The sequence below is a fragment of the Grammomys surdaster genome, unplaced genomic scaffold (genome assembly GCF_004785775.1).
Source record: "Grammomys surdaster isolate TR1022 unplaced genomic scaffold, NIH_TR_1.0 126035, whole genome shotgun sequence".
Classification (NCBI taxonomy): Eukaryota; Metazoa; Chordata; class Mammalia; order Rodentia; family Muridae; genus Grammomys; species Grammomys surdaster.
The window spans coordinates 4,587,341-4,611,093 of record NW_021620848.1 but is presented as its reverse complement, the minus strand read 5'-3'; the positions used below and the strand labels follow the sequence as shown (position 1 = coordinate 4,611,093).

At 36.1% G+C, this 23,753-nt stretch overlaps 1 protein-coding gene and 1 non-coding gene across 5 annotated transcripts in view; both read right to left on the bottom strand.

Moving 5' to 3' along the window:
• The window catches only part of Rc3h2 (ring finger and CCCH-type domains 2), a 37,442-nt gene extending 16,767 nt beyond the window's left edge, over positions 1 to 20,675 (bottom strand). For 2 of the 4 annotated variants that reach the window (XM_028754669.1, XM_028754671.1), the window contains exons 1-8: positions 20,379 to 20,659; positions 17,084 to 17,201; positions 14,826 to 15,059; positions 10,286 to 10,461; positions 8,351 to 8,551; positions 7,622 to 7,754; positions 7,381 to 7,499; positions 5,957 to 6,069 (exon numbers count right to left, since the gene is read on the bottom strand). In XM_028754669.1, the coding sequence (XP_028610502.1) occupies positions 5,957 to 6,069; positions 7,381 to 7,499; positions 7,622 to 7,754; positions 8,351 to 8,551; positions 10,286 to 10,461; positions 14,826 to 15,059; positions 17,084 to 17,201; positions 20,379 to 20,609 (1,325 nt within the window). In that variant the 5' untranslated portion in view covers positions 20,610 to 20,659. Of the gene's footprint in view, positions 1 to 5,956; positions 6,070 to 7,380; positions 7,500 to 7,621; positions 7,755 to 8,350; positions 8,552 to 10,285; positions 10,462 to 14,825; positions 15,060 to 17,083; positions 17,202 to 20,378 lie in introns of all 4 variants that reach the window. The other 2 variants (XM_028754668.1, XM_028754672.1) reach the window with 2 other exon arrangements.
• Positions 7,868 to 7,978, bottom strand: LOC114610261. The gene has a single exon (XR_003709664.1). It is a non-coding gene; the product is annotated as a small nucleolar RNA SNORD90 (small nucleolar RNA).
• Positions 20,676 to 23,753: the final 3,078 nt, after the last annotated feature.

The window sequence follows — 23,753 nt, the reverse complement described above, 5'->3', positions numbered from 1 at the left end:
ATCCAAACACTGGTCCCCATGATTGTAGAACAAGCAAACCAGTAAAATCCATCTTTCCAGTCCTACAAGTCCATATTCTTAAGGGTGGTCAAACAAGCAAGAAACAAAATTTTGTTTGCAAGACTCTAAAAAAGAGGGAGAAATAAAACCATTAAAAAACAAAAAAAACATGTCAAATGAATGAAGTGAAGGTATATGTACAGATGTTCTGATCACTAAAGCTATGGACTTATAATCTAAACCTCACATTTGAAAAGGCCAATTCTTTTTAAATTGTTCATGAGCACCTTCAAGTATTGCCTCATTCATTTTATAAGCCACTACCAACCACTAATACCTCCCTTGTATCTTTGACTCCCTAGTCAAAGAATGTACAGGGAATAGTTTCCCCTTATAGAACAAAATCTAACTCTATTACTCTGTACTTGTTCATAAACACCTAGCTAAATGCTGAGGTTGGGGGACACAAGAGACAATCATGTTGTAATGACCAAAATTGGCAAATTTAATGTCATCAAACAATTCACTGATGCACTTCTTTTCTAATTTTACATTCTCATCTTTAACATTCCTTTTCCCTCCACAGCTCCTCCAAACCTGACAATACTGTTTCCTTGTTAACATAGAAAATACTATGACATAAAAAACTATCACTAATTCCGCCTATTTCTTGTACTTTTAACAGTTCATTCTTCATAAGACAAAAGAACAGAGTTCCAGTTCCTAAAGCCAATTTACTTGTGCTCCAGGCCTCAAGCCTATCTGCCTTCTCAAAGACTTCATTCCTGTAATTATTTTTATTTCTCTCTCACACTGCAACTTCAGCCTGTTTTAATGGCATATCCTCTAATAAATGTTTCTGGACTATCCTATAAAAAATATCTATTGAGTGCTCAGCTTCAATTTTTATATGGCCAAAAGAATTACAAAATTCCCTGCCCTAATTCCTGTTCCACTTAAGTAAAAGATAAAACAATTCAGTTATGTTGAGTAGACAACTTAGGAGTTACTATTGATTCTTCTTTTTTGAAAATTAGTGGCTTCTGTTCTTAAAACATTTTTTTTTCTGTCTCTCTGCCCCCTGCTTGTGTGTGTGTGTACATGTATACACACATATGTGGAGATGCTCACAGAAATGAAAGGATGGGGCTGAATCCCCTGGAGGTGAAGTGATAGGAAGAATAACAAATGTTCTTAACTGCTGAGCCATCTCTTCAGCTCCCCATCCCCACCCCCCACCCTGAGACAAAGTTTCTCTGTGTAGCCCTGGCCTTACTGAAACTTTGTAAGTTTTGTAGGACCAGGCTACCATCAAACACAGAGAGATCCACCTGCCTCTGCCTCCCAAGTACTGAGATTAAAGGCATGCACTACCACATCTGGCCTGTTTTATACAAAAACAGAAAATAAAAAACATATAGTTAATACATCCATCTGGTAGGTTCCACTTTCAAAGTAAATTCTAATATTGATCTTTCATCATTCCTGTTGCCATAGTCCCAAAACTTACACTTCCAATCTTGTACCTGGACCATCATAGAGTTAAAATGGCTTAGAGCAGTATTTCTCATTTCAAATGAATAAAGCTCTGTAGTAGCTTTCTACTATGACCAGAATACAATACAAATTTCTTACTGTGGCCACTAAATGGCTGGAATCATTTATTTGCATATTTACTGTTCCTCTTAAATTATTAAAAGCATCTCTCATGATTCTGAGCATGAAGCAATCTATTATAAATACTTCTTGAATTATCTGTCTTGGGTTTCTCTATTTCTCAGAAAGCAGTTTTTAGGGATTTGTTTTCCCCTTGAGACAGGATCTCTATGCAGCCTTTGCTGGCTTAAAATTTGCTAAGTAGACCAAGCTGGCTCCAGCTCAGAGATACAGAGATGCACCTGCCACTGTCTCCTATGTGTTAAGATTAAAGGTAGATGCCACCACACCAACCTACAAGGACCTAAAACAAAGACAGAAAGACTCTTGAGTATCTACATTTTATCTGGCTGAATCAAACTGGTAAGACTGGGTTCAGTGAGAGACCCTGACTTAAAAAATAAAAGTATAGCGGTGCACAAGCATACACATGAAATGTAACTCCACAAACATGTATATACACAGGAACATAATAATTACATATAAATCTCAGTGATATATATATAATTTTATATCTATATCAGCTATATATAATTTTAAAAAGACAACATGCTACATAAACATTGTTTCTTTTTCTAACCCTTTGTATGACCTCTTTTGTTTGTTTGAAATGCAATACAAAGAGTAAGACTAACTGGAAATATGAAAAAACTGCAAATCACCTAGTTCTTCATTGGAAAGACTGAGTTTACATGTGAGATATTGGCTAGGTATAAGATAAATGATGTTCAATGAAAATATACAGGTAAATGAATAATTAAGAAAAAGCAGGTTAAGCCGGGCGGTGGTGGTGCACGCCTTTAATCCCAGCACTTGGGAGGCAGAGGCAGGCGGATTTCTGAGTTCGAGGCCAGCCTGGTCTACAGAGTGAGTTCTAGGACAGCCAGGACTACACAGAGAAACCCTGTCTTGAAAAACCAAACCAAAAAAACCCAAAAAACAAACAAACAAAAAAAAAACAGAAAGAAAAGAAAAGAGAAAAAGCAAGTTAGCTGGTGGCCAATCCCAACACTTTGGGAGGCAGAGGCAGATGGATTTCGGAATTCGAGGCCAACCTGGTCTACAGACTGAGTTCCAGGATGGCCAGGACTACACAGAGAAACCCTGTCTCAAAAAACCGAAAGAAAAGAAAATGAAAAAAAAATAAGTTTATAGTATTAGTAACTATGTAAAGAACACTGCTATTTTAATGTGTTCTTCAAAGTTCAAGGTTAGAATTTTTCTTTTCAAGACAGGGTTTCTCCATGTGGAAATCCTCACTGTCTTGTAACTACTCACTCTGTAGACCAGGTTGGCCTCGAATTGAGAGATCTGCCTGTCTCTGCTTCCAGAGTAATGGGATTAAAGGCTCATCTCACCACCCTGGACTCAAGGTTGGAATCTTCATCCTCAATAAAAGTTTTAGGTGAGACACCCTAAATACTTGATTAGGAAAACCAATATGGTAAAAGTATTTTCTCAATTGAGGTGTTCTCTTTTCAAATGACTGTAGTTTGGATCAAATAGACAAAAATCTAACTAAGACAACAGATTAATACCATTACCATGAGAATCAGCTCCTTGTAAAGGAGAGAGTTCTGGTCCATTTTCTCTCTTCCACACATATTATTTTGCCCTTCTATCTTCAACCTTTGGCAATGCTATAAGAAGGCTCTTACCAGATATGGCCCTTCATTCTTAGACTTCCCAATCTAGAGAATAGTGAACCAAATAATTTTCTATATCATAAACTATCCATAGCAAACAGACAAAGACAAGTGCTTTGGCAGCATGCTAACAGAAGGAACAAGCACGGCTCAGGAAGTCACAGGAGCCTACAGAACCAAGCTGACACCTGAGTATGATAGAAGAGAAGATGTACAAGAAGAAAAAGGAAAACAAATGTGCACAGGAGGGTGATGGTTAGTATAAACTGTCAACTTTACAGAACCTAGAATCACCTAGAAGACAAGCTTTTGGACACACCTGTGATGAACTTTTTAAAATAAACTCAAGTGGGAAGATACATCCAACTGTAGCTGACATTATTACAAAATCTGGGGTCTAGGACTGAATAAAAAGGAGAATATGAGATTCACTACTCTCTGCTTCCTGACTGTAGACTGTCTATAAGGGATTTTACTGACTAATTGAGTGGGAAGACTCACCATAACAGCAGGTGGCACCATAACATGAGGTAGAGTCCCAGATTGAATAAAAGTAAGAATGCAAGCTGACTCAGCATTTATGTCTCCGTGCTTCCTGACTGTGGATGCAATCTGCCCAATTGTCTTTCCTCATGAATCCCCCCATGATAGTGAACTGTCCCTCTGAATTGTAAGGCTTCCATTTTCCAACTGCATTTGTCACATAATGTATTGCATCACCAAGGAAAGTAATTAAGACAAGTCGTACAAGTAGTAAGACAAGTAGTATTCATCAAAAGATGAATCATGGCTTAAAAGGAAGATTGAACCAAATCGTGTAATATAGCAAAGCATCACTAACAATTTAAAACAAAAGATGGAAATGACTAGACAGGTACCTTAAAAGGCATTTTCAGTAGAAATGGGAAAGCTCGGGTGAAACGTTAATAGATAATGAAGCAGTAAAATGGGTAAAATGAGTTGATGTGTTAACTGAAAAGTAAAAATGGTACCTAGCACAGAATACAGCCAATAAATTGAGTATTATAGCTACTGTTTTCTTTATTACTGCTATTGTGAGATCAAAGAGGATAAAAATCAGAAAGAAAGAGAGGTATAACTGATTTACATCTAGACACACACACACACACACACTCGGGTTCTAGGTGAGGGTAAAACAGCATTGAATCTACGGATCTGCACTGGCTTGTTTTATTCTAATTAAACTCAAGCAAAGTCCTTTCAAAAGTTGTATCACAGAGCTGTATCATAGAGCTAGCAAGATGACTCTGGGTAAAAGTGCTTGCCACACATACCTAACCTGACTTGAACCCAAAAATCCATTAAAAAAAAGCAAAATGTGATTGTGGATATGTGTGATCCTGGCATTCTTATGGCCAAGATAGGAAGCAGAAACCCGAGAACTGGCCAGCTAACCCAGAGTACACAGTGAAAAACAAAACAAAACAAAACAAAACAAAAGGAAGAAAGGAACTGACTCCCAGGAAGCTGGCCTATGACTTCCACATGACTATCACAGAATGTGCATGGATATGCTAGCACATGCTATCATTTTTTTAAAAGTTCCTCTTACAACTACAAAATCTTTACTTTTTAACAATGAGTGTTTTAAAATTAGTGTTTAAAGCTAAAACAATTCTATTTCAGGTATGGATAAGCTGGACATGTTTCCTAGAGGAACAATTCTCAACCTGTGGGTTATCATCCCTTTAGAGGTGTTGAATAACTCTTTCACAGGGATCACCGTGGCAAAATACAGATATTTATGATTCTTAACAGTAGCAAAATTTCAGGAGCAGTGAAAACAAGTTTATGGTTGGAGGCCACTACAATATGAGGAACTATATAAAAGAAAGGATCACAGCACTAGGGAGGTTGAGAATCACTGTCCTAGAACCCCAAAAATAGCACAGTGGTGAATAGCATTTATTGCTCTTCCAAAGTTCAGATCTGAGTACCCACTCAAAGGGATTCACAGTTGCCTAGAACTCCAGCTCCAAGAGCTGTGTATACTCTTCTGGCTTCCATGGACATGCATACAGAGATATATACACATATATAAGTAAAAATAAATATATAAAATTTTTGTTGATATAATTCTATATCCAGAGCTGCCTTTGCCTACATAATCCAGCTATTTTAGTTTACCAGGCCCTTTAGTCTACCCTTTACTCTCCTGGCCCGAGTTTCTTGGTCTCCCTCCCCTCTCCATTTTATCTACAATAAACCTTCTCCTCCACCCTATGTAGGAGCAGTCATGTTCTCGTTTTTACTTTCTCTTTATTCAGTAACTTACAGGAAAATGTTAAAAAGAGCATTCACCAGAAAAAGAAAAATTATCTATGTTAACATTTTGCCTGAGATTTTGCTGGTATGTTCAACTGAACTGAACAAATAAGATAAAGACAAATAGCAGTACTTTCATTCTACACAGGTAAAAGAATCACAAATTCCAGTTTCTAAATATGACTTTTATCAAATATGACTTTTTAACATTAATCTTTTACCTAGTTTAATCAGCTGGGTTCATAAAAATGGCTATTTTGCAATTCACATTACCTGTATCTTGGAAATATCACAAAAGTTAATGCTGTATATAATACTATATAATACTCCCTCAATGACCTTACACAAAAAACATTTTCCAGACTTACTTTTCAAGTTCTTCCTGAGAATGGGCAAACGTACAATTTGTTCCTCGTGGACAACCCCCTTGTTGTCGTAAATCTCGGCACATACTAGTTTTATACTTGCTGTTTGGCTGCGGCTACACAAACAAAACATTTAGCAAATGGAAAAGGTATTAGTTATTATTCACTCTTTAGACTTCAGAACGTGAAAGACTTAAGTCTTTTTCGCATCAGACACATAATTCTCATGCATGCGGAAACAAGTTCCATCCATCATTTCCTACTGTAAGAATGGTAGACAGCGTTGAGGAAGCCTTCAGGCCTTCTTTCTGAAAGTTATCTGAAACTGATTCAAATATCTACCTATTTCTTAATCTTCAAATTGTGATAACAATATAATTTTTAAAGGCACTTAAGAAAAAAGCTATAGTATTTACCCATTTAAAAGCTTCCCCAAAAAAGTTCAAGTGAAAAATTATTACATTATTAGTTGACTTACATGCACAATTATATTCATAGGCAAACAATGATGGAAGATATAGAAAGGCACCATTAGACCCTATGGTAGCAGTGCATACTTAGAATACCAGGAGGCAAAGGCAGCCAAATTTCTATGAGTTCAAGTCCAGCCTGGTCTATAGGAAGTTTCAAGACAGCCAGTGCCTCAGAGAGAAACCCTGTCTCGAAAAACCAAGAAAAAAAAAAAGTAAAAAAAAAAAAAAAGCATATAATATGCATCAAACTCTTAAGAAACTGCTATTATTGTGACCTTAAAATTTTTTTTAAAAATTATTATTTAGTTGATACTAAATATTATAGTATTTTCTAAATAAAATATGAATAGAATAAAAAGTTAACAGATTTTGGAGTACTTTTGGCCCTACCTTGTTAGATACTGATTGTATAACTTTTAATATGATACTTAACAAATGAAAAGACATTTGGATAAGGAATTATATTTCAACTTCCCCTTCTAAAGTACACTACAAATATCAAGGAATTTCAAATTCCATATATATTACAAAACAAATTCATTTGAGAGACAGCAAAGGAAAAAAAAACTTTCAGCTGTAAAAAGAAATGATCAAACATTTTGTAATTTAGTGAATTCATATCTAAAATACCCTCTAAACTCCTTATAAAGTGAAATGCTAACCAAGTACAGTAAAAAGGGAGTTTCTCTCAAATGTACAAAATAAAAATTCGCAAGAAGGCTATGTATGTCACTCAGTGTCAGACTTGTAGCATGACCTGCCAGGCAGGAAGCTCTGGGTTCAAAGCCTGTGCAGCTACACACGCACATAAACACGAACATCCTTCTCTCACATACACAACTTTTAAGAGAAAGGGTTATATACGGAGTCCATTTGACAATAACATTGTTAGTATGTTCAGGATGAAGCTCTGCTGGACACAGCAGTAATTAGAAGTGTAATAAGTCAACTTACCTGGGGTGTCTCATGGCCTTTTCTACTATAATTTTGTATGAAGTCCACAAGACCATGAACCACTGTTTTAACAGCTACCATTGCATTTTCCAGTTGCTCCCAAGATGGTGAAACAGCATCTAAATTAAGAGCCAAAGGGATGGGGTAGGGGTTGAAAGAGACAACATATCAACAGTCATTCTTTGTGCTATTTACCTCAAAGTTTCATAAAGTACAAGCACTGGCACCTTTCCCCACATACCTGGATTAGGGTCTATGTTTGCAAGAAGCTCTAAATGAGGTCTCAGTCTATTTAAATTAGCGGGGTCACCTGTTCGTTGCAAAACAATTGTCAATTCCTGTACACTCTTTGCAAATGATTCTGGAGACTGTAGCTAACAAATAGAAAGAAAGAAAAAAAAAAAAAAAAAAAAAGAGAGAGAATGTTTACTCTGGATTTTTGGACATACCTATATTCAAATGTTTTCCAATAGATCACCTTACTTAATAGTTTTCAAGTGTCTTCAGATTTTATAATAGGACAATCAATGATGAATTAAATTTTCACCTCAGAATCTGCCCTATGAAATTCATCACTAGACACTTAGAAAACATTAATTAGCTATACTAAACTAGCTCTCTGGGGTCAGAATGTAGATAAAAGTTTTCAACTTTACAATGCTATAAAAGCCAAATATATTCAGTAGAAAATGTTCCACATTCTACACTTAAATTCTCCCAGGGGAGTGATAGGAAGTACAGTAGTCATATCATGAGACAATGGCACTGACCTACAACTCTTGGTGAACAGATAAGTACAAGGGTAAAAGCCAATATTCCACAAAGCCCAAAGTGTACGACGTCCTAAGTCATCACGCTCGCGCGGTTAGGTAAGGTGTATTAGACAGGCATATCAGATTAACAGAGAAGCAAGGATCTAGGCTACAGCATTCTCTGAGATAGGAAGGGTACAAGATCTAACCTTACAAACCTTATCAATGATAGACTGCATGTGTGATTTATGAGCCAAGTCCCCATACAGCAGTGAAGACCACTGCTCGGGTGAAATACGGAGCCCTGCTTCCATGGCAATATGAACAATCTGAGCATCATGTTCTCTGCGTAGTGCCTCATAACTCCGAAATTCCTCCTTTAGCTGCATCAGGGAAGAGTCTTCATCCCTTTTAGTAACCTAAAAATGGGAAGAAAAAAAAATAAACCCATTAGAATTGGTTGCCTCTTCCTCTTATCCAGTTCATTTACTTTGGGTATGGGGATTAGGGTGAAGGGGCTATGTACCAGACACCACAAAAAGTAGAAAATGCCAAAACAAACTCCTTTTCAGAACAAAAGAGAAAGTATGTAACTATGTACTCAATCCTTTTCTTCATTGAGTTCATCAGCATTTGGCAGGAAAGACTTAGAAACAAAAAATTACAGTAAGGGTGTTGTTATAGGCTCTATGGCAACATAAACAAAAGGCAATTAAATATGACAAGTAAACAAAAATATTTTTCAGAAAATATTTTCTCTTGGCTGAAGACTATGTGAGCTACATCTCTAAAAATAAAATTTCTTTAGGAAAAGGGGGAAAATCAAATTCTAAAAAGCAAATGTTAATGCCAGGCAGTGGTAAAACATGCATTTGATCCCAGCACTCCACTCAGGAGGCAGAGGCAGGCAATTCTAAGTTCAAGGACAGCCTGGTCTACACAGTGAGTTCCAGGACAGCCAGAGCTATAAAGAGAAACTCAGTCTAGAAGATGGGGGAAAACAAAATAAAACAGCAACCTACAAAACAAACAAACAAACAAACCACCATGAATGAATGAGCACAGGACAGAATTAAAAGTTCTAATATATGCAAGAAAAGATTCACAGATGACCTTAAGTACTATGATAAATTAGATATTAAATCCTGAAGAAAATGAAAAGTCACTGAGACTTTTTTACAGAAGCACTATGATTAGGTACATGTCTCTAAAACATTATCATTTTCCTTTCTTAGAAAGTGTTTTTTGTTTGTTTGTTTGTTTGTTTTTACTGTTTTAGTGAAAAAGAGTACTGCTTTCTTGTTTGAGGGGAAGCACAAGTTGAGTACATCACATCTTTCTAAGAGGGCTGCGGTAGATTAGCAGGAGCATTATTTACTGTGGTTCTTTGAGAAATGAGATAGATATTGCAGTTTCAGAAAGCAGAATACTATTTCTAGGCTGGGCGGTGGTGGTGCACGCCTTTAATCCCAGAACTTGGGAGGCAGAGGCAGGCGGATTTCTGAGTTTGAGAGTTCGAGGCTAGCCTGGTCTACAGAGTGAGTTGCAGGACAGCCAGGGCTACACAGAGAAACCCTGTCTCCGAAAAAAAAAAAAAAAAAAACGCTATTTCTAAGGTTGAGACTGTGTATCTAGAACCGTGCTATGCAAAGTAAATGTTTTGCTTGCTTTAATTCTGATTAAACCTTGTGTATGTATGTCTGTCTGTGTGTGTGTAGGTCAGAGGACAGCCTTGGGAGTGAATCTTCATTTTCCATCTTGTTTATGTTGGCTACAGCTTCTGGGACTCTCCTTTTGTCTTCCATCCACTTCACTGTATGAACTCTGAGACTTAGACTCAAAGCACATAAAATCACACCAAATTTTAGATTCTACAATGTGATTTGTTAAAGCAATTAATATAAAGAAGTGAACTGTCTCAGTTAAAGTTAGGATTTTACATATGTTCAACTCAATACTTCTGAAACCAACTGGTAGTAACAAGTACCTGGTGTCAAAGATGAATTAATGCAGAAGGAAAAGTAAAAAACCACTCCTCTGGACTTTAGAAGTGTTCTGTATTTCTGAGGTTCACTAGACTGGTAACATACTCTCTCAGAAGCCTCCATCTCAGGTACAAACCTATGGTCCTCAGACAGTTGTACAAGGCTTACCTTAAAACAAGAAGCTCGGTACAGTAGCTGCACAACATGGCCAATACTTGTTTTTGATGCTTGAGGAAATCTTGGTTCCAGTCTTTGCACAACAAAAAGTACCAGAACTTTCCTAGAGAGAGCAGAACCATCTTCTAATGCCAGCAATACCAACTTCAAAGCTTCTTCTTGCATAGCTAGAAACAGTAAAGGAACAAAGATTATACTGATGTCTGTCAAAATTATATTTGAGTATTGACTTACGGTAGCATAATCTACATCTAATTAGAATGAAAAGAGGAAATCACAACATAAAAAAACAATTCATTTTTAAATCAATCAAGTGCCAGCAAAGCAACTCATGAGGTAAAGGTGCTTGTTGATCAAGGCTAGCAACCTGAGTTCAATCCCCAGAACCCAGGGAAATGTGGAAGAAGAAAAAAAAAAAAAAAACCTCCACAAAATTGTCCTCTGATGTCCATTCATGTCACGATGCGGTTAAAGAGATCCAACATACACACATACAATATTAAATTTGTTTCTTTTGGTTTTTCAAGACAGGGTTTTCTCTGGGTAATTCTGGCTGTCCTGGAACTCAATCTGTAGTCCAGGCTCATAACCACAGAACTGCTGGCTTCTGCCTTCCAAGTACCACCATGTATGTTGAAACATATGCCACCATGCTCAGCTCACAATATTACATTTTTTAAGAAATTTTATATTTATATGAATGATAGTTTACCTACATGTGTGTTCATGTTCCATGTGTGTGCCTGGTGCCCATGGCAGTTAGAAAAAAGGATATAGGACTCCTAGAAGTGGGGTTTACAGATAGTAAGCCACTATGTGGGTACTGGGAATTGAACCTAAGGACCTTGGAAGAGCAAAGAGTGATCTTAACCACTGAGTCACCTTTACAGTCGTATAAATAAAAAATTTAAGTTACAAGTGGGTGGGGGGAACATACTTTGCACTAAATAACCAATCATAACACAGATGTGAACAAAACATACTTTCCTTTATTTTTATTATTATTTTTAAGATTATGTATAACTCAGTATGGGCCTATCTAAGTACAGATGTGTTCTCTTAGGCCAGAGAGGTCTGATCACTTAAGAGACTGAGCTACAAATGAGTCACTGGATGTAGATTCTAGGATTCAAACTCTACAATAGCAGTAACTGCTCTTAACCACTGAGTCATCTCTCCAGCCCAGGGAACTTTAAAGAAAATATCTTCTGTAGGTATACAACAATCAATTAGATAATTTTCATGAGAAAGTAATTCATAAAAATAGAGAACTACTTTTGACAGTAATAATTAAGGACATACAAACTTGGCTTATGCACAAGACAGTTTTGTGTCTGTTGAAAACTATTTTGTCTATAATTTTAGATAATATTGGCCTTTGGATAGAGTACCTAAAGAAGATATTAATTTCACTTATACTGTTTGTGCACAAGTTCACTCGCCCACCTTCCCCCCCCCCCCCCCCCCTCTCTCAGGGCAGACGAGTTTGAGGCCTGCCTGATCTACAAATTGAGTTCTAGTAGTCAATTCTAAACAGAGAAACTCTGTCTAGAAAGAACAAAAAGAAAAAACAAACAAACATTAAGTTACTATGGCTATTAACTTAGCCATAGAGTTCTTTGTTGCACAGTATAATGCAAGGCCCTTAATTCCATCCCAGAGACGTAAAACAAAAAGGCGATTTGCAATATTCAAGTAGCATTTAGTTCATTCACAATGTTGTACAACCATTAACTGTACATAGTTCAAAGACAGTTTTCACTGCTCCAAAGGAAATCCATAGTCATCAAGAAGTCGTTTCTGGTAATCTTTTCTCCTCGTGAATCACTCATCTCCTGGCAGGTTTCCTTCAAGTACCAGAGTATTTTCAAACATCATCTACAAGTAGCATCACTCTATGGATATGTCAAATTTTGGCTTGCTTCATTTCTTTATATGGTTAAGGCAGTACTTTATGAATACATTATGTTTTGATTATGCCTTTATTAGTTGACTGACAAAAAGAATGCTTTTACCTTCTTTATACTATAAAATAAATGGCCTATATTCAAGACTATCCCTACCAAGATAATACAAGGAATGGTTCCAGATAAAAGAACACTAAAGATCATTGGAGAGGGGGGTACGATGGGGGAGGGTAGCTGTCAAGATATAAAATAAATACATAAATAATGGAGAAAAAAAAAGAACATTAAGACTAAGCATGGTGGCACATTAGTGAAATCAACACTGAGAGCCTTTGAGACAGAGTCTTGAAATGTACCCCAGGCTGGCCTCCAACTCATCTTTCTACTTGATCCTTTCAAGTGCTAAGATTACAGATATATATGATCATGACCAGCTTGTGCTCACCTTTCAATTAGTATAAATATTATTGCTATAAACATTTATGTCCAAGTATCAAAAAGCTCAGTAAACTCCTCAGTCATGTTTAATTTTAGGACTGTCAAAATCTTTTCTGTACAGGATAGCAATATTTTCTATGTCATATTTTACACATCATTACTAACTTGTCAGGTGGATTTCTGGTTTTAATCATGACAAATTAAACATGTACAAAATAGTATCTCATTATGGTTTATTATTTTTGTGAGAGTGTGTGTGTGTTGGGAGGTAACCTCCGTCATGGCCTAGCAACATGCTAGGTAAAAATTACCACAGAGTTGCCAGATGGTGGTAGTGCATGTCTTGAAGTCTAACACTTGGGAAGCAGAGGCATACCGATTTAAGTTAGAGAGTGGCCTGGTTTATAGAGCAAGTTCCAGGATAGCCAAGGCTACAGAGAGAAACCCTGTCTCAAAACATCTGAAAAAAAAAAAAAAAAGAATTGCCACAGAACTCCACCCTGCAGCCCCTTGCTGGTTTTGATTTACATTTCCATACTAACTAACTAAAGACTTTCAGTATCTTTTGTAGCGGTGGTTCTCAACCTGTTTGGTATTGCTTTCCAGTTATCCTGAGTATCAGATATTTACATTACAACAATAGCAAAATTACAATTATTAAGTATCAATGAAGTAATTTTATGATTGGGAGGGTCACCACACAAGATGAACTATATTAAAAGGGTTGCAGCATTAGGAAGCTTGAGAACTACAACTATATGGGCTTGTTTTCCATCTGTCTCTTACTTAGATAAATTTTTAATACACTTTTGAATCAGCTTTTTATCTCTTTGAAGTATAATTGGTATTTAGTGCTTCTACAGATAAAAAATAAACATCAACAAATATCCAAAAGTAACATCCTTAAACTAAAACGCTAAAGAGTGTGTTTTTTAAAAAAAAATTAAATTTAACTTTGTGCTGTGCAAAATTTAAAGCATATACAAAAACAGAAAAACATACTACTGTAGCTGCTTTCTGGTTTGTCTACTTTTTCACTTTTCTAGTTTATCTTAACTGGTGTGTTTTGATGTTAAGTCCCAGAAAACATATTACTTTACCCTTAACGACTTCAGTACTTCTAACAGGTAATGCTTTTAAAATTTGCAACATAAAATCATTATCACATCTAACAAAAGTAGCATAGTTTCTTAATCTAATATCCAGTCCCCATTTTATTTTTCCCATTGTCTCAAAAACACTTGCTTACAGTTGGTTTAAGTTCTCAGAAATAATTTAAAAGGACCTAATTCTTTGGCCACATTTCAGTCCAGTTGTCTCAATGTTTTTCATTAAAAGTATTTCCTAATACCTTGTCTCAAAAAAGCAAAAACAAAATTAAAAAAGTTTCCTAAGAGCTGAAGAGATGAGTCAATGATTAAGAGCACTTGCTACTTTTCCAGAGGTTCTGAGTTTAGTTCTGAGAACCTCAGTCAGCTTATTGTCAATAATTCCAGTTCCAGGGTATCTGATAGCCTACTCTGGCCTCCTTGAGTATTTTCATATATGTGGCATACACTCACACAGACAAATAAATAAAAATAAATCTTTAAAGTAAAATGTTTCCCAGATGGGTGTAATTCTAGTTGAGGCAGAAGTACTACAAAGTTGGAGGCCACCCTGTACTATTCATAAAGTACTCTAGGCCAGCCTTAACTATACATATGAGACTATTAAAAGGAAAAAAAAAAAAACACCCAAACAAAATTTGTTTCTTATACAAATTCTACCCAAATTATAGTTCTAAACCAAGAGATAATAAATCTCCAAGAAACAAAGTATTTCATAACTTGGCATATAGATTGTTTTAAACAGGACATACATAGCTTTGATCATAGGGAATTTCAAAAGTTTATTATTTCTATCATGTACCCTACACCAATACTTTACCTTCCTTGACATCTACTTGTGCAGTTGTAGGCCCTTTCTTAGATCAGTTTAGTAATTTGAAAATTGGAGACGGGCCCTTTATCTCACTGATGCCTGAAGGTTAAGTGAGAAATTTCTTCCAAAGCACTGGCTGTAAGAATAGACTATGATTTATACTATACTATGTCAGGATACATAGGATTTTTACTTGGCCCTAAAAAATGGCATCCTCAAAGTCTAATACCCAATAAAAATACTAAAATGGTGATCTATTTTACCTGGCCCTAGAAACTGGCATCCTCGAGCCCTGACAGCAGCCCACAGGTTGGCAGACAGCTGCTGAGGGTTCTGGTGCTGCAGTATCAGCTCTGTCACAGTTCTTTCTCCTAGTGAACGGGCCGCTCGCATAGCTCTGACACGACCTTCTTCCTCCACCAGTTGACAGTTTACAAGTGTAACTAGTTTCCTTTGCATTGGACGGCTCAGGGCACTCTGGTTCAAACTAGCTACACCTTTAACAAATGGAGACATAAGAAATAACATTTTCAATTAAAATAAAGACAATTTTCATCATCTGTATTTAATTATTAAATAATAGTTCTAGGAGTCCCTCATCTGATTTGTCCCCAACCCCCACTTTAACATTTCCTCCAGCAAATTACATAAGAACAACTATGCCACCATTTTACCTGTCTTAAAAATGGAAATAGACTTTTTAAAATATCCTTCCGTCTTATTTCTTTACTTCCTTGTATAGTAAATCTTCTACTATCTGCCGTTCTCTCTCACTGTTTCTTTTTTTGAAGATATATCCTAGACAGGTCTCAAACACGCTATGTAACCTGGGCTGCCCTTAAACTTCTGGTTCTTCTGCTTTCAGCCTGGCTCTCTTGTACATTTTCTATACATACTATTTCCAACCTCTTGCTTCACAATCTGGAAAACCTATTCCAATTAAAGTTTTGCCACACTACCTATTACACCAAATTACTCAAGACAATTACATGCACGTTGTTAAATCTACAGTTAATCATCAACTCTTACTTTGGTTTCCAGTAACTTTGAATATGAATGACATTTTACACTTTAAAGCACTTTATTTTGGTTTCCAGAACATTCCATTTTCTTGATTTTCTTCTATCTAGCATTCTTTGACAGCAGTTTTTAAACCCTTACCCTGATGTACCTGCTTAAAGGGATTTTACCTCCGGGCGGTGGTGGCGCAGGCCTTTAATCCCAGCACTTGGGAGGCAGAGACAGGCGGATTTCTGAGTTCGAGGCCAGCCTGGTCTACAGAGTAAGTTCCAGGACAGCCAGAACTACAGAGAAACCCTGTCTCAAAAAACCAAAAAAAAAAAAAAAAAAAAAAAAGGGATTTTACCACAACATGAGATCATGTGTCAAAGGGTCACAGTGTTAGAAAGGCTGACTGCTCTAAGTAAATCTTAGACATCAAAAATTTACTATGACCAAAATTGACTTCAGCTCCTTACCCAAATCTGATCTACCCAAAAGCTGAGGCAAGTCTCTTTGGGGATGCTCAAGCAAAAACTTCAGGAATTACACTTGTTCCTTCTACTCTGCCTCTCAAACTCCAACTCCAGGAAATATTCTTGAGGAAATATTTTTGCCTTACCTTCCAAATATATCCGAACTTGGCAACAAGCTCCACTTTTACTAACTTAACTTCAACTGCTTCTTAACTTTTTGGTTTTTACTTTTGTCCTTCTACACAGTCTCAAGAACAAAGTGATCCTTTTAACATCAGTCAAATTATGGCATCACTCTGTTCAAAACCACTTCCTAATTTTACTCAGAGCAAAAGCTCAAGTCTTTAATGGTCTGAAAGTCAGTATATCATCACCTTGCTTCACTATATTTCACCTCAACTTTTCTTGTGACAGTCTCGTCACTCACATCACTCCAAGCACATTCTCCTCTTGCCATGGGGACAATACACTGGATGGCTATTCCTTCTGCCAAGAAAACAATGTTCCAGGAACTACATGGGGTACCTACTTCACCTCTTTTACCTCAATTCAGTTTCAAAAGCCACACTCTAAACAAGGACTTCATTAGACATTCTTAATATCTACAGACTATCTTTATCCTTTCACTCCGATATTCTAGCCCCTATGTATATTCTTTTTATATCAATTATCATTTACACTATATAATCTAATTCATCATACTGTCTATTATAGTTTTTCCTTTTACTGAAATACAAATTTAATATCTAGGTCAAGGATGTTATTTTCCTGTAAAGTATCAAAAGCATCCCAAGCCCACGTTCTATTAACAGGCACAAAATAAATATTTGACTCATTCAAAAACTATTTTTAAGAAATAGCTAGCTAACCAGAAAAACAGTGATAAACTACAACTCTACTTTTATCAAAGCAATTAATTTATCATACTTGTATATCCATCCAATAGACTGTAGACTCATTGACAGGCGGCAATGACTGTTAAGAGCTCAACATTTAACACTTGATCAGGTCTTGCACAGTAACACAAGCACTTCTTATAAACGTACCTTTACTTCCACTTAGTGGTTTTAAGTAGAGTGCCAAATCCTCTACACATTTTTTTGCCACTTCATAGTGTTTATTCTCACCTAGATTACTTAACTTTATTGATTGATGATCTGGTACCTACAAAAAAAAAATGCAGAGATGCATTCATTCAGCTCATGCAACTTCTCTTTATAAATCTGCTAATAGCCGGGCGGTGGTGGCGCACGCCTTTAATCCCAGCACTTGGGAGGCAGAGGCAGGTGGATTTCTGAGTTCGAGGCCAGCCTGGTCTACAGAGTGAGTTCCAGGACAGCCAGGGCTCCACAGAGAAACCCTGTCTCGAAAAACCAAAAAAAAAAAAAAATAAATAAATCTGCTAATAATCTTAATATAAAATTGTAATACAGAGATACTAGTCAAAGTCACAAGTCAACTTAAAACAAAGCTGAAAAATTAACAGTATTTTATAAATGCTAATCTTTTAGAGTTCATAACTGTGTCATAACTATGAAAGGCATTAATAGGTAGCTGGAGAAGATGGCTTAGAGGTTAAGAGCATGCACGACTTTTTTCAAAGAATCCAAGTTCAATTCCCAGCACTCACATCAGTGCTCACAGGCACCTGTCAATCCAGCTCCAAGGGACCTAAGACCTTTGGCATTTGCAGGCACTGGCACTTAGATGCACATATGCACACACAGAAACAACACATACAAGGAAGCACTTTCAAAAGATCCTAATATAAGGGGAAGTTGGGGAACGTTATACAAGTGTTCTTGGTACTACTTTACTTCAACTTCTTTGTAAGTCTAAAAGTATTTCAAAACAAAATTAAGAAACAGTATCAGGGAGTCTGTCTCTACCACAGACCATTTAGTACTGCTTCTACATGATTTACCTACGAAATTTATAATTTATGATCTATATCCCCTTGATAGAATATAAGTACCAGAGATGTAACTCAATGATGAGGATTCCCAACTATCACAAGGGAGGCCCTCAGTTTAACCTCTACCACCAGAAGAAGGAAAAAAATAATATAAAAAATTGTGGGCAAACTTGACCTTGAAAAAAATTAATTGGTATCAAATTCTACATCTGCAAAATAAAAATAACTACATTTTATAATGTTATTATGAAAGTTCATTCAGTCCCATAGACAAAGACATTCACAGAGCATTTCTCATGTGTCTACACTATGATCCATCAATAATCTAAAAGGAAAATGTCTTATTTCAAGGAGTTTAAATTCTATAGAGAGAAAAGACAAACCAATAAAGAAATAAACAAATATACTGTTGGAAGATGATGAATGAAAATACAATGCACAGGTAGTGGTGGCGCAAGCCTTTAATCCCAGCACTTGGGAGGCAGAGGCAGGTGGATTTCTGAGTTCGAGGCCAGCCTGGTCTACAGAGAATCCCTGTCTCCAAAAAAAGGAAAAAAAGAAAAGAAAACGCAACTGTAAATGAAGTGAGAAATATGGAGAGCGCTGGAGAGATGGCTGAGTGGTTAAGAGCCCTTGCTCTTCTCCCAGATGCTGCAGGTTCAGTTCCTAGCACCCATGTTGGGCAACTCTCAATAGCTTCAAGGTACTCACACGCTCTTTGGAGCACTTGTATGCATGTGACATTCATGGGCAGAGACACACAAAAATAAAGATAAGGATTTAAAGCTGTGCACAATCTACAAATACATACATGGATAGACACACTCACACAAGAAATAACTGGAAGAGGGTTACAATTTACTGTAATCATAATAAACTTCCCGGAGAAATGCAACATTTGTAATTTCTTGAAAGTAGAGAGCAAAGAATTGTTGTAGGCAAAGACATTTTCAAAATCTCTATGTATTAATATATATAACATATCTAAGAACTGGTCAGGAAACCAATATAAGTAGAGATAGTGAAGAGATGAGCCTGAAAAGATTTGTGTTACAAACAGATCCATAGGTTATTTTTACATACTAAAATAAAACATTTATTCAGAAGGAACACTAAGACTGCCTGAGCTATAGAATAGGCAGTAACTAGCACTTCTGCAAAAAAGTAAGCATTTTATTGGATTTTTTTTTTCTTGGTTTTTTGAGACAGGGTTTCTCTGTGTAGCCTTGGCTGTCCTGGAACTCACTCTGTAGACCAGGCTGGCCTCAAACTCAGAAATCCGCCTGCCTCTGCCTCCCAAGTGCTGGGATTAAAGGCGTGCGCCACCACTGTCCGGCTTTATTGGATTTTAAAGTGCAACTTTGCCAAGAGATAGCATTATTTTATGACCCACTAAAAAAAAAGTATGCTGCCAATTAAGCTATGAATCTACTGATTACAGAATTACTGCCGAAATTCTAAAACAGTGAAAATAGATTTTGAGCATTAAAAGGGAAACTTCACCTATCAGATATTAAAGAAATGAACACAGTGAGCTATTAAATTTGCTAAATAAACCAGGAAATTTTCTTATAAAACTATAAACTCCTTGCTTTAGTTAGTTTTGGGTTTGTTTTTTTTTTTCTTGTTTTTTAATAGATGTTATTTCTTTCACTTGAGTTTTGAGACAGCTCTTCCCTGTATAGGCCAGAATGGCATTGAACTCTATCTTTCTGTCTGAAGTGCTGAATTTCCAAGCATGTGCCACCAGGCTAGGCTACTTCTTTCTTAACATTTACTATGCCATGTATGAAATTTCATCTTCTCCTCATCAGTAAGTAGGGGTAATTGGTACCTAAAGAGCTAAGGTAAGAAGCAGAAATAACATTTAGAATATTTATTTTCATATGTACCATAGAACAGACCCTCATCAAAGTTGTTTATCAAATCTACTCTTGCTATGATTCAGTAAAATTATATAATATGGAATAATCACTGCACAACATATAGGGGCATAAGATGTTATACAGAATTTTTACTTGATAGTAAGACCAACCAACTAAAGTTACAAATAAGACCGACAAAATCTCCATCTAAGGGCTTTAGTTAGTTCTTATTCTATCTAAACCTCTGATTTTATTTCTTTTCATGACTTAATAAAAAAATACTGATATATTCATACACAAATAGTTTCTCAACTACCAAAGTACTTATATACCTACATTCTGGCTTTGGTATTGAAGCCAGAACAAAGAAATATGTAACTGTAATGGGATTCATTATTTTGCTTAAGAATTTATAGCAGTAAGAAAAATCTTTGTAGGAATGTATCACAAAAAGTAAATACACCTTTTAGGTTTCAACTACCATTCAATATATTCTGTACCAGCTAATGAACTAATTTTGACAACTGATATAATAAACCAGTAAAAATACTGGACACTTACCTGGGCTCCAACTAACTGAAGAAGTGCAAAGTTGACAGGGAGCACATCAATGTCTGTGTTTATGGCAGTCTGGTCAAAAGGACACGCTTTTCGGTGAAGTTTATTCAAGCAGGTCTTGCAAACCGTATGTGAACAACCTAAACTGATAGGTTTGTGCACATTCTCATCAAATTCATTATAGCAGATTGGACAGGACAGAAACTCTGTCCATTGAGCTGCCTGCACAGGCATTGTGGAAGCTGATGCTTGGGTTAGCTGTCTAGCAGATCATTATTTTGCTGTGTAGTGTTTTTTAAGCTGCAAATGGACAAAAGAATTAACAATATATTTTTTAGTCATTCACTTAACTGTTAAAAATAAACCACCACCATTCCAGAATCTAAAACATTTCTAAATATAAGATTTAAATGTCTCTATAATAAATAACAAAACTATATGTTGAAGTACATTTTGCAAATTTACTCAGAGACAATTAACAGCTATTCCTTTCAACTAAACTCCACTGGTTGTTCATATAATAGTAATGAAAACTTCTGTATATTTTCCTTAGTGACTAATACGTTCTATTTTTATTATGTTTAGTGTTTTTATTTTGTATGAGTGTGTGTTTATGTGTACATATGTGGACCCATGTGTGCCATGTATGCATGCTAACCAGTTCTCTCCTTCCACCATGTGAGATCTGAGGACAGAGCACACAGATCATCTGGCTTGGCAGTAAGCATCTTTACCATCTCACACCCTCCACCTCCCCATTCTCTATTTAAGAGCATGAACTATGTCTGGCAGTGGTGGCACACATGCCTTTAATCCCAGCACTTAGGAGGCAGAGGTAGGTGGATCTTTGTCAGTTCAAGGTTAGTAGGTCTACAGAGTGAGCTCTAGGATAGCCAAGGCTACCCAGTAAAACCATCTTGAAAAACCTAAATAAACAAGCAAACAAATACAAACCCCCTCCACCCCCCCCCAAAAAAAAACACAAACTACTGGACCGTTTAAGGTTGAAGTGTTTTCTTTGGATAACCACTACCTTAAAATATACTGATATGGCTTAATAGCTAGTAAGCTTCAGAAACTATAGATCAAAATAATACTACAGGGATAGAGATGTAGCTCTGTCACAGTCTGCTCAGCAGGCAGGAGGCCCTGATTCAATTCCTAGTACCACAATCAAAACAATGTGCTACACTTCATTGTAAAATGTCACCTTGGCATCTGAAGGAGGACGTTTATGATACATTAGGATGTGCCTCAGCTTAGTGAGTTACTAAAAATCTACAGACAACTGTGATGACAGAGATGTTGTCTATAACTGAAAAAAAAAAATAAAGAATAATGACAAAAGCAAAGAAAATATTGTCTATGGCCAATAAGATGGATCAACAGGTAAAAGCATATATGGCTAAGCTTGGCAATCTAAGTTCTATCTCTGGGACCAACACTGTAGAAAGAGAGAACAAACTGTCCATTAACATGCACATGGCTACATGCAACTCACCCCCTACAAAATAAAATGCAAAAAAATTATCTAAAATTTTTTGTCATAGTTCATAGTAATACTTTGGACAAAAGTTATGTGTCTGTGTTTCCAAAACTTGTCAGGCCCAATAGAGTTGGTCTAGAAAAATAAAACATTATTCTCTTGCAATAATTCTAAGCAGAAAAAAACCCTCAAAATATAAAATGTTCATCTTTGCACTGATTATAGTACAAACACAGAAAAATAACTATAAGAGAATCATCTTATGTATTTCCTTGTTTGTTTAGTAATTGTATAGATTTTAGTAAAGCAAAAGTCACAACTGAAACTACACTACTTATAACTCAAACTTCTTCAATATTTTCCAACTCAAAACTTACGTTAGTCTGACAAAGGCCATCAGATAAACAACAGAGTATTTAGGGAAATTAAACCACCAAATACTTCATACAAATCTTTACAAAATACATTAGATGTACAGAATGCTAGATGCTTACAAAGAGTAGTCAGCATCAGGAGAGAGAAACATATAACAGCAAGCACTCCCCAGAACCACAAAAGACAAATGAAACTCTAGTGGCCTTTATAGTGCTTTAGCATTTAAATTTTTTTTTTTTTTTTTTTTTTTTTTTGCCAAGCAGTAGTGGCACATGCTTTTAATCTCAATACTCAGAGGCAGAATCAGGGGAATTTCTGTAAGTTCAAGGCCATCCTTGAACAAGAGCAAGTTCCAGGAAAGCCAGGGCTACATAGAGAAAACCTGTCTTAAAAAATTAAAAAGTAAAAATGTTTTAAAAAATTTAAAAAAAAGATTTTAAAATGTACTCATTTAAAAAGATTCATGTACTTGGTAAACATGAATTACAGGTCTTAATATACAAAAAAGCATCCCATTCAATGTACAAATCTTTACTAAACAGTCTAATGAAAAAAATTATATATTAACAGTATATTTACTTCTAAGCAATTCAAATCTGTCAAGTTATAAATTATTTTTACACCTTATCAACTGTCAAACTAATTAGAGCCACCAATCTAAAACCAGTTTTAGCCTACTACCAACTGCAGAAATCGCCAATAAGCAGGTGAGCAAATACTTTTTTTTTTTTTTTTTTTGAGACAGGGTTTCTCTGTGTAGCCCTGGCTGTCCTGGAACTCACTCTGTAGACCAGGCTGGCCTCGAACTCAGAAATCTGCCTGCCTCTGCCTCCCAAGTGCTGGGATTAAAGGCGTGCGCCACCACCGGCTAGCTGCAAATACTTTTTGAAACTAACACATTTGATGTTCTATTTTCTGGCTGCAGAATTATAAAACCAGGCAAAAGATGAATTTCATTTAAATCTACAACTGGAACTCTGAATTAATAACATAAACTGGTATTCTGCTAGACAGATATTTGTGCTGAAATACTGACTCTACTGAGTTAGGGTATCATAAACTGCTTGGCTAACAAAGATTCCTTAATTCTCCAAGACCATTGGGACAGTGCTCCAGATGCATCTGACAGCTCTGTAATATATGCATGTATACACACACACACACACGTACATATATTTATCTAGACATGAGATTTTAATACTAATTTGTATTAGAAACTAAATAAATGCCTGTAAAATGTAAAGAACACTTCTAAATGAAACTTATCACACTGTCAATTTTCCCCCCTGCTATATCACAGATTCTGATAGCAAACTTACTAAGCTTTCCTTATATGATATGATTTGATTCCTAAAGGTATTTTCCTTTAATATTATGATCAATAAATTCTAAGTTACTCAAATAAAAAATGAACATTTTATCCAAAACATAAAAACATGCATAACCATTAAAATATTTAGTGACATAGGAATTCCAATTCTCTATATTTAAAAGGTATTTCTTAAGCTTATCTAAAT